We start from the raw sequence: 17,464 nt of genomic DNA, 5'->3' as shown, positions 1-17,464 counted from the left end.
CAATATGTGTGAAGCATAAATATATATATTATTTATTTATTAACAAGCGAATTTACTGAAACTTTGAACAGAATATGCGCTTTATTAATTTCCAATGTCATAAAAGCCACCGGCCACACAAAGTTCTCATGAATTGTTAACAGATTGGTGTAAATGGCAGTGCGACAGGCGAATTAAAAGTTCAGCAAAAGTGCCAAATTGAATGAATATAATTTAAATAAAGAACTTTGGCTGGCAAATTGAAGTTAATGTTTCATACAAATGCCAGCAAATTGCTGAGTAATAATTGTTGAAATTGTTATGTAATATACCAAAGGAAAGGCAAATATTTTATTTGTGGTACTTACTTTGAGTTTAATTGAATTGTATTTTAATGCATTTGCTGTGCATTGTGAAAAACAATGCTTGACATAACAGCTTTTCAATGAAAATATGCACAACAATATTTGTAACTAAGCTCGAAAGGCCGAAGTGCAACAGCTAATAATCTCATATCAATTAAAACTAATTATAAAATTACCAATAAATATTACACCTACTAATTTTCATAAATTTAATTCGAATTTGAAATTAATATAGAGTTTAAACAAAAATGCAATACAAAAATAGGCCTATACTTTTAAAACATTTTATTAACAATTCGGCTTCAGAACGTCAAATGTTCAGTAGAAATCTAGTTTAGTGAGTTGTGAGAGGAAAGTACGAATTACTTTTTTCCCTTGTTCAGGATATATCTGATTATTTGCAGTGCCATCATAGTAAAAATCAAATAAATTAGTATTTTTATTTATTTTCAAAATATATTTGATGCAGTCTGCTTTAATCAGTAGCTTAAAACCAAATTCAAGAAGCTATAGATAGTTTTGACACTTTTATGACAACAAGAGCAACAACAGAGAGGAAAACAACTGGGTATTGAATGAAGAGCAGCGCGCGTCAGTCAAACGTATCTCCCAAGGCGATAAAAATCAATTTTCCCATCCAGACATGCAAACAGCAGCAATGACAACAGCGACTGGGAATTCAGGAAAGGGGTGGAATGGGAAGTGGGCTGCGGAGAAGTATGAAAAATTAAGAGACATATGCCAAGGCGCACGCAGAGTGCAGCGAGGCGTGAATCACGACAGCAACATGACAGGAGCCGAGGGTGTGAATAGAGGGGAGCAGGAGATGGAGGCAGATCCGCCCTAGAGCTGGAATGCAATGCAAATAGCTTTAAATGCATTTGACGACGCTGTGATTTGATTTCAATATCCAAGCGCTTCGGCTCCTCCATCAGCCATGTTGACTTTCAATTTCTGTTTGCGCGCAGTTTTCTGATTATAATTCCAATGTCGACAACGTTGTCGTTGTTGATGTGGTTGTTGTTATCGGTTTTGCTGTTGTTGCTTTCGGTGCCAGCGAACATTTTCCGCTGCATTTTTATTTTTGGTTTTACTTTCCTTGCGTTTTTGTTGTTTGCGCAATTTCGATCTGAAGTTGGCAGGAATTTAGGTATTGGGGCTGCGAGGCGTGTGTCCTTGAAAGCCTTATATAACCTTCAGCCTGATTGTCGTCTATGGAAGGCGCGTGTTAAGCGCTTTCTTGATTGCATCAAAGACCAATGGCGTATGCGTAATGTTAGCTTAACCAGAGAGCAATGCAATTTAGCCTAAATTATCTAGCAAAATATTGTAACAGCCACCAGAGAGAAGTGCAACTTAAGAAAAGTGTGTTTGTTTTTTATTTCTTGTAACATTTAAATACTAACGCATATACTTGATATTGTCTTGGGCAGGGAAAATACCCTCACGACATTTTAATGTATCGCGTGAGAAGCGTAGAAGAAGTACATAACTTTTCGAAAATATTTATTGAAACAACATGGCGTATACAGAATGTTATGTGGAGAAGGGAGATGTCCAATTCATCAATGCAGCTTTGAGCAAAGAATAGCACAACTTATTTAACAATATATTTGAACAGCTTGGCGTATACGTGATGTTACCTCGATCAGAGAATTTATCAGATTGTAGCCACGACGTATGTGTATGTAAAGTTTATCTAAAAAACATCTCGATGCATATTTGTCAGCCAAAAACTGTGTCACAACAAGTTGTGTGTGTGTGTGTGTGTGTTGTAGGTAGGTAGGTAGGGGGAAAAAGCATGGAACCTTCTTAATTTTCACCAGCGCACGCAATAAAGCAGCAGCAGCAGAGGCAGCGTCACGTGCGCATTTAAGTTGCAAGTTACAATGGCAACGTGAGGCACACACACATACAAATACACGCACACATACACACAGCTAGTTAGCGCATGTCAGCGTAAATTTAACACACAACGAAACCTGACACCGCATACAAACTAAGCCGCAAAGTAGGAGACACAGAGCAAGAGCGAGACGCAGCTAATAATACGCTGCACTCTCTCTCTCTCTCTCTTACGCTTTCTCCCTATCTATCTCTCTCTCTCTCTCTCTCTCACATCCAGCTCGCTTTCGGGTTTATTTTTGAGCGCGACTGCAATAGGCGAATGTAGAAAGTCGAGGCTAGTTTTTTTTGGCATCCGTGGCGTAACCGACTCTGGCGTTGGCAGCGACTACGCTGCATAATCAGGCAAAGGCGACAACGACAATGACGACGCCAGGACCAACAGCAGCGAGAGCAACAACTGCAACAATAACAACGACAACAACAACGACACCGACAACGACACCAAAAACATTTATCATATGAAATGCACGTGCCAAGCGTTTGCCAGCTTTGTTTCCGTGCCGGCACGAGCCGGTCGCTCGATAAGTCAGCCCACGGCAGAAAGATACTCCAAGCCAGGCATACATAATGCGTGGGTAGTCTAATAAGTTTAAAGTTAAAACTCATAAGATTACAATTTTCTATATTATGCTATTGGGCTTAAGTTCAGCTCTGTAAAATTAGCTAGTTAGTATTAAATTCGGCTGGAATTTCTATTGAACTTGGCATTACATTTAAATATTTTTCTTTATTTTCTACTAATTTGCTTGTCTTTCTATTGAAATTTACGAATATTGTGATTTTACGGAAGATTATGATTGCGAAACATTCCGTCCGCGAGTGTGCAAAATCTGTTTTAGTCAACTCATAAATCTACAAAAGCACATTTATACATTTTACATATAGATTTTATAATCATGTCTCAGCTTCCTATATATCTCCATTTATTTTTTACACTCACCTCGTCCATTTACTCGTGTTATCCAAGATATCCAGATATTATATTTACAGTTACAGTTGCATATTCTGCTGCTGCTACTGCATAATAATATTAACTAAAGTTTACGCTCAGCGGTTGTGTTTCAATGAATTAGAGGGAGAGAGAGAAGAAAGCGCAGCGTATGGCAAGAGTTGTATTTGGTTAAGGCCATGAATGGTGGGCTAGATAGAGCCGTAATTCATAGACGTTCAAATAGCAGTGCGTAAGCTTCTTGGCAGAGTGCCTAGTCTGTTCTTGATTTGCCTTGCTTTGCCTTGCCTTGCCACTGGCTCTGACTGATTGCACAAATACTCCCACGAACACACTTACGCACACACACAATCCGCAACAGCAACAGACGCTGGCAAGTAAATGCTGCACAAACTTTGACGCACACACAAATTGCATTCTGCTGTCATGGAAGTTTCTGCACCTTCAAACCAAATGGCAAGTGCTACACTGTTGTTGCTGTTGATGTTGTTGTTGCTTGAGCTGCTTAAGTGCCATGCATTGAGTTGTTTTCACAGCACCCATGTCGCCCGCTCGCCCCACCCAACCTCCTTTATGCACTTGAGAAAATCGATGCCTTGAGCGCATTGTTTTTGCAGCCGCACTTCAACTTGAAAATGTTTTGATAAACTAGCTGGCTATGCAAAGCAGCGAATACTGTTCAAAAAAAAAAAAAAAAGAAAGAAGGAAGCGAGCTGAAAATAAACTGAAAGCTGAGTGAGCCCAAGACGAACTTTAAGCCAAGTGCCAGTCAGCTGCAACAACAGAAACAACGGCAACAAACAGCAACATTTACAGCGAGCAGTTGTCAAAATGGTTGAGTAACAAAAATACCTCAAGATAAAAGCACAAAAAATGAACGAAAATCAAGAGATGATGTAGTCTTAGGAGTGCTTAAGAAAGAATACTCTTTATAACCTTTCGATTTGCAGATCATATTTCATCCATATTTCACATGATTCTAAATGTCTTAATTCACTTTTGAAACTGCATTTGCAATGCGTATCCAAAATAAATGTAATGCATCAAATTTCAATACAGTTTCCTCGCGTATTTAAAAAAAGGAGGGAACCTACCAGGCCATGTGGATCACAAAATTTATCTTTAAAGCGAACGTATAGAAATATAAATCAAATTTGTACGAAACCGATCACCATTTATTTTCCGCTCAGATTAAAATTTTGGTTTGCGTTCAGATTGAAAGATGGGCTTAGAATAATTCAAATAAGTATCGGAGAAATCGCTTAAGCATTTCTTTGGCTAAACCTATAGTTGGATCTGTATAAAGTACTACTCATCCCAAATCCAATCCAAGGGTTTTGGCAAAGTCAATAATAAAATGTGTGTACACCTCAATGGCAGGGTATAATCGCCAAAGAAGCTGAATTTCAAAAAAGTTGTCGCACTTGTGCGACAACAACTGCAACAACAAGAAACAAATGCAATCGAATTGGTAAAACAATTGTCAATGCGTCAATTTAAATGGATTTAGTTTCAAGAGCGACAACAACGCGTCTCAAAATAAAATGCAAAAGAAGCGAATTGCGAAAACGCGTCGAAGCTTGCTTTGAAAAACATGTCAAAAGATAAAGTATTATATAAACTTTGCCCAACAATAAGTAGCAGTCCTTGAATTAGTCAGGCAACATTGACGACTGCTCCGAGACTGAGCCGAAAACTTCGAAAGCATATATCGATTCAGAAATTTGGCTCATGATGCAGCTACATTTGCTGTGCATTTGGTGGCTAAGCCAATGTTTAGGTAAGTGCTGCAATTGCCTCTGTGCTGCCGAAATCAGCTCAATTGAATGCCCACAGCATTGACAATAAACGGACATTGCCTCAGGCAATCGCTGCGTGCGGAAGCAGCAGCTGAGGTGCTTGCCGCACGCCACATGTGGCAGCCATCGCGGCCAGCCACTCCCTGGTTGGCCGACACAGGCAGCTGCGCGGGCCCAACAGCTTTGCGGCGCACAGCTGACAGCCATGTGGCAGCAGGCAACCAGCTGCATGGCTCCAATGCAACAGTCGCCTGGACAGCGGCTCCCGCGGTGAGCAGGGCTAATTATGTCTATCAATGCGCCGCCAAGCGTGTGGCAGATCCATCGCCAGATTCGACCGCAGCCAAAGCCAAAAGCCCTTCCCAGCAACTGCGGCAGCAGCAGCAACAGTTGACAGTGCCTGCATTTGTGCTGCAGCTGGCCAATATTTGGAATGGAACTTAAGCACGACAAGAAATCAAGTTGAGATTCGCTTATTCAACTATATTTTATAGCATTTTTATTATTGTGCTACATGCCAAGTATTATATTTATAAAAGCTGTTGTTAGTTCAATGTTAAATATATAGCCACGATTTAGCCACAAGAGGCTAGAAAGAAACACACTTGAAGATAACCCGCTAAGCTTGTAGAGGCAATTATTTCCATTGTATTTTATATTTGTATATACTTATGTATGATTAATAAAGAAAAATAGGCAAATATTAAATACCATCGATATAAAGTATTAACACATCTGAATTTATGATTCTATACTCATTTTAAACTTAACTCTAAGTTGGCATCTCCCTATTTAAGATCATTTTATGCTTTCCACCAAACCATTTCTGAAATAAAAAAATTTTCCGCTCGAGTTTCAATTCGGTTGAGTTTTGAGAAACTCGTTAAGTTTTCCCTACGAACTGAGAAATATATCCGATTATCGTATTAATTAATAAGCTAGCCTCTTAGATGCCAACAGCTACAGGTCTAAACTTATTTTCACCTAGCGAGAATTTATATATACATATATCCTTTAGTAAGATATATAAATAAGTGAACGTATAAAAATAGAAACCTTAAAAATGGGGGACTTCTGTGGTTGAAATGCTTCAACGGGCACACATGTATGTTCTATTTCTGTCAGATATTTGGCCTGTTTTGCGCAAAATGTACACTAAAATATTCACACACACACACAGTGACTGCGAAAAGGTAGCATATCTCATAAACAAAGCTGGCAGACAATAAAATGTGTAGCAGCCAGTCGCTACTTTGTCGCATTGTCTCCTCGGAGGGAGAGTGGGTGGGCGGGTTGGATATTGGCTGAGCTATATATATACACACACACACACACGTACGCATATAGCTGCCATTACTTGGCATGCTTTAAGCGTAGTTGCGATTTTTGCAAAATGTTATGGCTGCTGCTGCCGTAGTCAAACCCCAGGCCACATCACATTCCGCAGCATATCACCCACCTAGGCAGGTGCAGCAGCAGCTAGGCAATTGGAAAATGGAAAATGGCGGCACAGCTTAGTCTAATGGCGTTACGACGTTTTAGCTGCAATTTCAGTGGGCGGCATTAGTCAGAGTCAGTCCCCCTTCAGCAATTTTGTTAATTTTCCAACCGCTTTGCGCGCATATCGCGCACGCCCAAAGTTTTAATTAAGCCAAAGCCAAAAGGACTGTTGAAGTGTGCGTACGTGTATGTGTGCGTGTGTTTGTGTGCATGCACAAAACACACACATAGCAGAAATTTTTGCTATTCATGCACCGGCGCCCAGTTGCCTTTTCATTCATGCAAAATGCCAAACACAATTCAAAAAATGTGTTACTATTTGGACTGCTTCTCCATTTCCCTCTCTATCTCTTTCCCTCTCTCTCTCTCTCTCTCTCTCTCTCTCTCTCTCTCTTTCTCTGTGTATGTGTTTGAAGAGGCCAAATGTGCTTGGGCCCCCTTGCGGTATTATTTTGCAGCACTCGCTTCACATAATTTGAAAAAAGGAGCAAAAGCCAGTTGCTTCTAAAGCTGATTCTTGCTGTGGCTGGCTGGGAGTTTAAAATGCCTGCGGCTTGAAAGGCAGCGAGCATCTTTTATGTTTTATTGGCCACGTCTAATTGAAATATGCACGTTATAATATGTGAGCCACATGAAAAACTCACTCCATTAGAAACTCATTTGGCAGCGCCCATTTATGGGCATAATTAAGTCTGTGAGTCTTCATTTTTATGTCCATTAGCAGCAACTCTTAGCACACACTTCAGCACGCATTGCTGAGATGTGAATGTCTCATATTTTTTTGCAGTCCCAAATTTCGCAACCTTCTACCCAGATATGCCTCGGCTAAGCTATGTGTGTGTATATACATATATTTTGCAGAGTCAACATTCTATAAACATGGGTGTACATATGCGGTACATTTTGGTAATTTCGCCTTACCTGTAGTCACACATTTTTCTCTCCATTTTTCACATGCAAAGCATGCATTTTTCACAGAAATTCCTGTCAATTTTATTGTCAAATAAATTGTGCAGAATTTAACAGAGCTCTAATAGCATATGCTGGACTAGGAGCTGCCCTGTTACTACTATAGAATACTAAAATATATATATTCCTTTTAAATATTTTATCTGCATATACTACTTAAGAGTAAATATACCAAATTGTGGTTTGACTTCCTAATCTCAGAGTTCGGGGTAGTGTAGAAAGGCGTTATTGATAAACTGTTTAGATCAGTTTATAGGGCATCAGCACAAAACCAAGCCAGCAACAAGACAACAATGCAACATTGTCCGTTATTTTCCAGTATCAAAATTATAGAAATACATATACGAGAATATATTGCAGCAGGAGGGCATTGGGTATCGTTTTAATTATGCAAGAAACCACAGAAATTGTATTTTTAAAATGTTTATTTCGATTATTTTGCTATCTCTTTGTTATTTGTGTGTTAGACAAATTTGCTTTGTTGCTTTTCAATTAAACTTGTAGATTGGAAAACTCTCGTGTATTTGCCAAAGACAAATCGCCCAACTGCAATAATAAGAGCCGCAGGCAAAGCCAAGGTAGATTTGTTATTTTTCGTTGCTGTTGGTGTTGTGATAGCTGAAAAAAAATATTAAAAAAGTTTAGCCATGAGCAAGATTTATATTCTTAATCCAAATAATGTCAAAAAGCCACAAAACAAGCGACAGGCGCATAAAACAACTTAGCAAATGAGCCCAGCACACACACACACAGACGCACATACGCGCGCGCTCACAAATAAACACACATAGCAAAAACCTAAGAAAAATGTTATTTATTGTTATTACGAAAATAAATAAGCAGCCAGGCCAGAGCAGCGCACAAGGCGCCTGCCACGCCCATCACAAATGCAGCACACAAAAATGTGGCAAAATAAAAGCGTAGAAATTAAACAACTGGACACACACACATAAACACACACACGAGCGCACACAAGCACAGCAAATAGCTACGGCAGCCATTTTATATGCCATTACAGTGTAAATAAAGTATTGTTTATGTGTACAGGCGCCGTTGTGTGTGCGTGTGTGAGTGTGTGTGTGCTTATTGGCAAGCTGTGTGCCAGTTACATTTACTTAATAACCTGTGTCAAACTTGTTCTTTTTATAGGTCAGCTAGCGGCAGGGGCCGCTGGTGGGGGCGAGGCAAACCAAGGCAATGGCATTGCGATTATTGTAACAAAGTTCGAAGTACGCCCGATAAACCCAGAAGGCAACACTTTATCAATGGGACCACAATACTCGTAAAGCTGTCCTCAAATTATTTATAGACTTGATTGGGAGTGTACACGAAAGACTACCATAGAAACCTAACAAAAACTAATTACGAGTTACACTGAGCAGCTCATGAGTATGGAGTAATTGTTTGGAAGGGTATAAAGTGAAATAAAAATTAAATTTTAAATTGTTTTACTTCACGCTAAACACTGTGTTTAACAATTGTTATAGTCAATGTGCTCGGTTAGAGTAAATGCTAATTATATAGTCCAGGATTGAAGTAAAATTAATTTATGGAATTTCATATATGAATATATTAATGTTTTTCGTTTGGCCTTAGGAAAATAAAATAAAATATTTCCAAACCCTTTAAGACTATGCCATATAAAACTTTAAAAAATGTTAGAATATTACCTGTTTAGTTGTTTCCTCGAATATATCCATTATATTTCGCGAGCTTCCACTGTACTTTATTTTGAATTTAATTTTAAAAGCATTAACTTGCTGCTATTGAGAAACATTGAAATGTGTATTATTTTTACTAAATTCGATACGATGAGAAGATCCAGCTTTAAACAGTAAAATTTCTCTTAAATTTCTTATTAGCCTTAGGGAAAAAACAATTGAAATAAATACGACAGTGTTTGGAATATACAATGAACTATCAGTAAACACAATATTAGCCTTTTATGGCTTAAAATATCATATTTGTGTTGTTGCATAAATAGATTTTTGGTTTTCAGCCTTACCTTGCATCAATTTACCTAATAAAGAAAATAAGGTAGATAATATTTACATTTTGCTGCACATAAAATTCAATTTATTTAATTAACTAAGATAACTAAGGGTTTCAATTTGTTCTTAAGTTGATTAGAGTGACAATTAATTGACACACACAAAAACACACACGCACATCAGACACGTCTGTGTGTACCAAATCAGCTGTCATAAGTGTTAAATAAATGGGCTTTTATCTATTGCTCATTTCTGTTCAGTCCACAGCCCTGAGCAGCATTCAAACAATCTCAGCCTATCCCTCTCGCTTCATGTCTGATCTCGTCCTTTTTCTCTAATTTTCATCCCCTTCTCTTGTTCACTCCCTCTCTCTTCACCCTTGTACCTAGACTAATCTCTTTTAATTTTGTCTCGCGTTCTTTGAACTTTGCACATGTTGCACATATCTTCACATACATACACATTTCGATGTCAGCAGCTTATCAGACAGACTCACGCACCACACCACGGCAAAATACACACACACTCAAGAGGCCTCGCTCACTCAGACATCTGAGCAGCTGGAGAGCTCCTTAATGTAAGCTTTGTTTGTTTTTCATTAGTTGTCAGCGCGCCGAGGTCTTGACCTCCCCACATCCAACTACCCAACCAGTCCCTACTTGATTCCCCGCTCGATTTTTACTTGTTTCTTCTTCAGTTCAGTTCTTTCACATGCCTTGTTTGTGCATACATTTCTTACATTGTCATAACTAAGTTCGGCATTTACTTAGATAATATATAGTCAAGCACATTTTGTCTGATTATTCTTTGTCTCATTGTTATATATGTGTATCTTTTTAAATTAAGGACCTTAAGGTTTTCAACTGATATCGACTTCCGCAAGGCTAAAAAGGGAAGCCCTACAGGATTACTCCTTATTAAAAAAGGACATAGATATTTAAAATTAACAAGCAAGAGGTTCTAGTCGGGAGCTGCTGACTAGGGGATACCCTGAACCCTCTTCTTCCAACATCAAATGCATATATATATTCTATTTTTAAAGCTATATGTCAAGTTTGGTGACTCGAACTCTTGTTATTTACCAAAATTGCCCAAAAAACAGAATATCGATATCGATTTTTATCGATTGCTTGGAAACGGAGCAAGTTATCGATTATCGGAAACAAACTCTATCTGCGCAGGCACTAGGAGCACCTACATCTAAAATCTCTAGCTCTTATAGGTTTTGAGATCCTTGCGTTCATACATACGGACAGACGGACAGACGAACGGACGGACAGACAATCAGACGGATATGGCTAGCTTGACTCGGCTATTGATGCTGATCAAGAATATATATACTTTATGGCGTCGGAGATGTTTCCTTCTGCCTGTTAATGTTGAATGATCTGTTTTGAATTGAGGTTTTATGATTTGTTTCAAAACTTTAAATGGCCATAGCTCGAATGAATGAAGTCCGATCGCGGTAAGATTGGACGTATTGTAATTGTGGAGGTCCTCAACATCGATTCCAGGATCAAGCCCATTTTTGAAATAAACGTGATTGATGCCAATTGACAATAGAGATAGGTACAAGCTCAAAAAGGGAAATCTTTCCAAAATCGGATCTTTATTAGTCGATATCATAATCGTTTTTCTTTCGTTTGAATTAAAAGCCCTCTTTCTATATAGTAAACGCCATCTATTGAACAAAAAAGCATGTTTCAGGCAGACTGCATTTTGGGGAAATGCTTCAGAATCAGGATTTTTGAATGGGATTTGAAGGTCCAGGTCCGTACGAGTCGACAGAGGTATATCATTCTGATATCGGGCGCAAAATGGCTCTAATATTTAAGCCTTAGGATTTCTTCGAAAACTTCAACTGGGCCGTAACTTGAGTATTTGGGCGGTCTGTTTAGAAACACCGAATGTTTTCAATGTCAAACAGGAACTGAAATTTCGTGGTTGCCGTTTATCTTTAACTGCATCCCTAAGAGCATGCAACCTTAATTGGTTTCCTAATTTTGTGCCTCGCTACAACAATTTTTTTGCACAGTTTTTGCAACAAACATTTTTAGTTTCGTTCATAAACAAAATTTTAGTTTATTTGATTTATTTCAATTTAATTTGTCCATTGTGAATTTTAGTTATGTAAATGTAAATCAATAAAATTAAAATAAATAACATGAAATCTTAAGTATTTATTATATAGTGCTGCCAGGTTTGAAAACAGTCGTCCTGCTGACACGTCCTGGACCATATTCCCTTTCGCCACATTAGGGCTAATGCCAGATCGCATTTAAATTCTTATGAATGGGTTGAACTGGGGTGATCCGCAAAGTTGAATCAGACAAAACAAAAATTTGTTAATATGTTAAGACGTCTATATATATGTTTCTGCTATTATACAAAATGCTAAGTTTAACATTAAAGAATAATATATAAAGAATACCAGAACATATTTAAATAAATTAACAAGTCAAATATTTTATTTGTGTGGTCTAAAGTGGAAACGGGTAGTACCTTTTTACAGCTGCAGAGCGGAACTATGCAATACTACTTATAAGCTTTAATTGACATGCTGAAAAGTATGCCACACATTTTATGTTCATTGAAATGGCAATGATAATTCTACCCAGTTTCAGCATCCGATATTAAAACTTCGTTTACATCAAAATATTAAAGAACCAAAATAATGATAGTATAGACAAAGATATTTCTATATATATATATATATATATATGTTATAAAATAACACGTTTTCCACATATGCGGGTGGAATTTTCAGAAACCCCGTCTAACGTTCACCGGCATCACATAACTAGAGTGAACATTTCAGCTTCCTCTTATGGTTTGGTCTATGCATTGATCAGCAATCAGTCATTCAGTCAGGAAAATAAAGTATATCAACATGTAAACCTCTATTTGTTCTATATGCTTTACTGTTCCTCGACCTCTTTGTTAGTCAATGTCCCCTTAGCAGCTGTTGGACTTTTGTAAGACTTGTTACGGCCTGTGGCATTAATTAAAATGCAAATAACTGTTTTTCAATTAGATTATAATACGCTCCTTATGGGCGTCAATGACTAATTATGCGCGTGGGCGTGGCATGATTGGAATGTTTTTGAATAAGTTTATCGATTGTTGAGCTTAGTTAATGAAATCACTGAGCAAGCGTCGTCGAGGCAAGCACGCAACGCGCTGAGGCCAATATCAAGCATACGCCATGTGGCAAAACTCATTGACTTCTGGCCACACGCACACACACGCACGCATATTCTCCGACACACGCAGGCACGCACGCACACACTTAACCAAAATGAAAATGTTTAGTCAACTGTAGCTGATCTCAGTCCACGCTAGCGACAGCTGCTGCCCACACTGCCATAATAAAAACAGCAACAACAACAACAACAACAAAAATGGAAAACTCGTATTTTCCGAGAGCTGTGTTGGCATGTGACCACTGGGCTCATGGAAATTTCATAGACATGCCGGAACCTCATGCGCCAGCCAGCTCAGGTTTCCAGCTGTCTAACTGCCCGCAATTACTCACACTTGACCGGGGTCTCGACTGTATAACCTGCCGGAGTTGCTGCTTCTGGCGCTGGTGACACTTGCCTCTGCTTGGACAGGTAAATTGCAATTTTAGTCGCAGGTCTTCGTCAATCGAGTTACAGGTAGCCCACGAGCGGTGCCCAAAAGAGTATGCAGCGAAACATTTGTAATTTGCGAAACACGCAAATTTAAATTTAGTTGTTTTTATTTAAGTTTTATATTTGTTGGGCATGTGTGAATGCCAATATTATGCTTTAATATTTATTTTTAAAATTCAATTCATCAAACAGACCTTAATGTCCTTAAACAAGAGAGAAGAGTTAACTTGGCGTAGTCAAGGCTGATAACTAGTAGATGTTAAGATATGCGGGTTCTTATCTTGTCAATACATAAGACACAGTTGTTTCTCTCACCCAATCCCCTACGGCAGCTTTATGTTATAGTAGTACGATCTGATCTGATCAAATCAAAGTCCTGTTTATATAGTAGAATCGAATCGACGCACTTTTTTAACAAATAAATATACCCTATGGAGGATATCAAATCGGAATTCTAAAGGTTTACTTTTAGTAAATTGACTAAAAATTCAAGAGCAATTACTTTTGTGATTAAAGCAAAAGAATTCGCATGCAATAGAAATAATTAAGAGCACCGTGCAAGAGCGCAGGCCACGCTGTCGCGCTCTCTCTCGCTCTTGCCTAGCATATCACTCACTCAATGCGCTCTCTCTGCAGCAGCCCTTGCAGCACAAAAAGCTTTCACTGGAGCTTTTGCGCTCAGCACTCAGAATGGGGTTGAGTTTTTAGCTCAAAAAAGGATGCTGTGAGTAATTTTTGTTTTTTCGAGCAGCGGCTCAGCATGTTGCGGCCTCTCTTTCACGCTTTCACGCTCTCCCTCTCACTTTGGCTGCTTCACTCACTGGCTGAGCCGTTTTCCGTCTTTGGCTGCGACAAAGTTTGCCGCATTGAGTGGCAATTGAGTCAAGTGTTCGCACTTGATTTTGCCTTTGCCTTTGCCCGCACTTAAAGCAGAGCCTTGTGTTTTTTCCCTCTTGTTTTTGATATTGTTGTTGCCGCCTTTGTTGTTGTTGTTTCCTGTGTCCTATGTCCACAATATTAGCTCGCACATTTTCTTTTCTTTTTTTATTGCGCCCACACACTTTCAATTTTTGCTTTGGGCTCTCGCAATTCGTTTGCTTATCAGCGCCTTTTTCTTTAGCTTTTTTTTATTGAACAGCATTTTCATTGTTTGATTTTTGTCAACGCTTCTTTCGTTGATTTTCTGTCTTCCACTCTCGCGCTTTTCTTTTTTATTCCCCTTTTTTTTCTTGTGTCTAGTGCCTTCCCCTTTGTTGCTCTTTGTTTAGCTGCTCGCCTCATCTGTTACTTACATAAGTGGCTTTAGGGGCTGCGGGAGTGGGCGGGGGCTAGGGGTATCCGGGGTGCCAGGCGAAAGCTTTGCCATTTGTTTCTCCATTTTGCGTGTTTGATTTTTATTTGGTATTGTTCATTTTTCGGTTAGTTGGTCTTTTAATCGTCTTTTTGGCTTACTTGTCTCTACTTTCCAATGATTTTGTTGATACCCTGACTGGTTTTGCTGTTGCTTTGGCGCTCAATTTCAATTAGTTTGAGCATTGTTTAAGTGGTAGTTAAGCGCTTCGCAGTCACTGATCTATTGGATACCCAATTTAATTGACATTTTCCAATCGCTGCTATGTAACTCTTTCTCGCTCTCCCTCTCTCTATCTTGAAAAGTGTAAAAGCTGTTAATTAAATGCCTCTCTGGTTTATTTTTCTTGTTCTCATCATCTTCCTCTATTTTCCACAGTAAGTTTACTTACAACTTCAGGTTCAGGTTCCTTCTGCACTTTTCATTTACTTGGTTATGCACTTCTGGTTAGGCTCAGCTTTTAAAATGCGCCCTTCTATGCACTTCTCACTGACATCAGTTGTTAAAGAGGCAGGCCTGTTCTCAGTTTTCAAGTAATCTACATAGTTTCATATTTTTCAAGTGCTTTTCCATGCACTTCTCAAAATATCGTGCTGAGCACGTAACTCATGTTTCTCGCAGGTACTTTAAAATTATTTTCCCATTTATTTGCTGAACTTACGCTGAATAGGGTTTTTTTTGTGTTCTACTTTAAGCATACTTTACAACGAATCTTTTTAGTTATTCATTAGTGAAGTGCTAGTATATCAATTCGTTTGAAGTCTTCCATACGTTTTTCAAATCCCTTAGCTAATCACTTCACATTTCCCCCACCAACTATACTAAATATTTATTCAACTAATCTGTATGATTCTATTTAATTCATCAAGTCACTCCACCCTATTTTGTTTACCTCTGGGCGCAGCTGTATGCGCCTTTGCTTTAACGCTATTGATACGCTAATTAGTTGCGATAATTTATCAAATGCGCACACCTCTACACCTTAATACACACATATATACCCATACACATACACACACGCTAGCACACTCACTCACGTGTCGCCAGCTACTAAAAATTCTGCTGCAGTAGCAAAAATTGCTACTTAATTACACGGCATTGGCATCCGCTGGCACCAACCAGCCCTCTGTCCCTCCCAAGTGTCTCCCTCGCTCCATTGGCATTCTCATCCGTGCCGCATCGTCAATGTCACAAGTGCTGCAGTGTGGCAAGTTCCATTTCCTGGCACCGCCTCGGGTAACTTCACAATTAACTACTAATTGCTCATACGCGACGTTGGCTGCGCGACACTAGAACAAAGTCAGGTGGGCTCCACCTACAACCACTCCTGCTCTCTCTCTCTCTCTCCCTCTTACACACTCTCCATCTCACTCCCTCTCTCTCTCTCGCTTTCTCTTAAGTCTTCTTGGCTTTTGCTCTTGCCTTGCTCTAATTATCCGCCTTATCATCCAGCTCCCAACTGCCGCCTGCTGTTGTCCACATCAGGTATTTACTGAATTAAGTTTTAAATTTGTATTAAATGCTCTGCGCATTTTTGCCACACCTCGCCGCACCGCACAGCTTTGCTGCTTATGTGGAGGCTACTGTAATTAGTTTTTAATTGCTTTTCAGTTGGAAACTATGCGACCCGCGTCCTCTAAATAGTTGTGACGCCTTTGTGCGCTTTCCACTTGCCACTTTGCCACTCGCCATTCGCAAGTGCCAACTTTTTGGCTTTTTTTTTTTCTTTTTATTTATTTAATTTCATTTTTTGCCGCAGCTGTGCCGTGTAGCCGAGTCAATCAGTTATTGGGCCCGAGCAACGTCGGCGGCATTTTAAATATGCCCGCGCCCAATGCCACAAAAAGTAATCAGAAAACTTTTGCAATAAATCTATGAATACATATAATCAAAAGCCATAACGGCGCGAGGTCGCTGTAAATACCACACCCAACGAGCCCACAATTACCCCCAAAGCTTACCATTACAAATTCAATTTTTGCATTTATGTACATGCAGAGCACATAGAGAAATATGAAATAGTGTGACGTTTAAAAGAAAAATCCAAACAGAAAACAAAAGTACAGCAAAAAGGTGTATATGCTCTATTCTTGAAAGCTGATACTCTTAATGTTTAATAAATTGTTTAATTATGAAACGATAACATATCGATCAAATAGTTGTCGACAACAAATCGACCACTTAATGATCGAGAACAAGTCGATACTTATGTAATCGATCACATATCGCATATTAGTTAATCGATACTATGTGAAATTATGCAAAGATAACAGATTGTTCCATTTGTAAAGGAAAATATATCGACAACTTGGCTAACGATAACATATCGATGATCGAAGACAAATCGATAATGAAGTAATCGATGTGAGTTATCTCGATTTCATAATTATAACGTACTGATCAGTTAAATTTTTGTCGATAGTAAACTAGATAATAATATAAATAATTCATAATAATATATTTAATCAAAAAAAGTTCGATTAAGTGGAGAAACTTAGAGAGCTTTGTGTATTTATCGAATTTATTTACAGCTCTCGGTCAGACTTGATTACAAGGTTAGCATACCCACAAATATGCCCTTAATACACTTCCCATTTGGAGGCATCAATCAATTGCACTCATGCCCGCGTCCCACCCTTTGCCGCTCTACAAATATTTCGGTTACCCGTGCGGATGTCAAACACATGTCGAAAGGCGCAAAACATTGACAAACAAAATGAAAAAATGTATGGAAAAGAAAATTGAAAATAAAACAGGAAATATGCCGCCGAAACAAGCAAAATATGTTGCATGCCGCAAGAGAAGGCAGCAGGAAAGCAAGCAAGAAACAAGAGGAAGCCGAAGTAAATAAAAAGGTGTTCAGACAGGCAAAGTTCCAACTCATTTTGCCCAAATGCCAAGTAATTTTGTACGCCAAGTGCCAAATATTTAGCATGCCCCACATATTTGGCTGGATGAGCAGCAGCAGCTGCCTGAGCCAGAAATCGCTCATACGCAACGTTGACGCTGCCTCCAATT

General features: G+C 38.9%; 1 protein-coding gene across 1 annotated transcript; it reads left to right on the top strand.

Annotated features, from left to right (window-relative positions):
* Window positions 1–4,825: 4,825 nt before the first annotated feature.
* LOC6632992 (uncharacterized) lies at window positions 4,826–5,713 on the top strand. The gene is made up of 2 exons (XM_002056457.4): window positions 4,826–4,981; window positions 5,038–5,713. The coding sequence occupies exons 1-2, from the start codon at window positions 4,933–4,935 to the stop codon at window positions 5,442–5,444; spliced, it is 456 nt and encodes a 151-aa protein (XP_002056493.2). The 5' UTR covers window positions 4,826–4,932; the 3' UTR covers window positions 5,445–5,713.
* Window positions 5,714–17,464: the final 11,751 nt, after the last annotated feature.

The sequence above is a fragment of the Drosophila virilis genome, chromosome 2 (genome assembly GCF_030788295.1).
Source record: "Drosophila virilis strain 15010-1051.87 chromosome 2, Dvir_AGI_RSII-ME, whole genome shotgun sequence".
NCBI classification, from domain to species: domain Eukaryota; kingdom Metazoa; phylum Arthropoda; class Insecta; order Diptera; family Drosophilidae; genus Drosophila; species Drosophila virilis.
Note: the sequence above shows the minus strand (reverse complement) of the source record. Positions and strands in the feature narration are given on the sequence as shown.

Coding starts and splice junctions, on each gene's coding strand:
- LOC6632992 (XM_002056457.4), top strand. CDS start 4,933: ATGATGCAGCTACATTTGCTGTGCATTTGGTGGCTAAGCCAATGTTTA. Junction 4,982..5,037: donor GTGGCTAAGCCAATGTTTAG/GTAAGTGCTGCA, acceptor GAATGCCCACAG/CATTGACAATAAACGGACAT.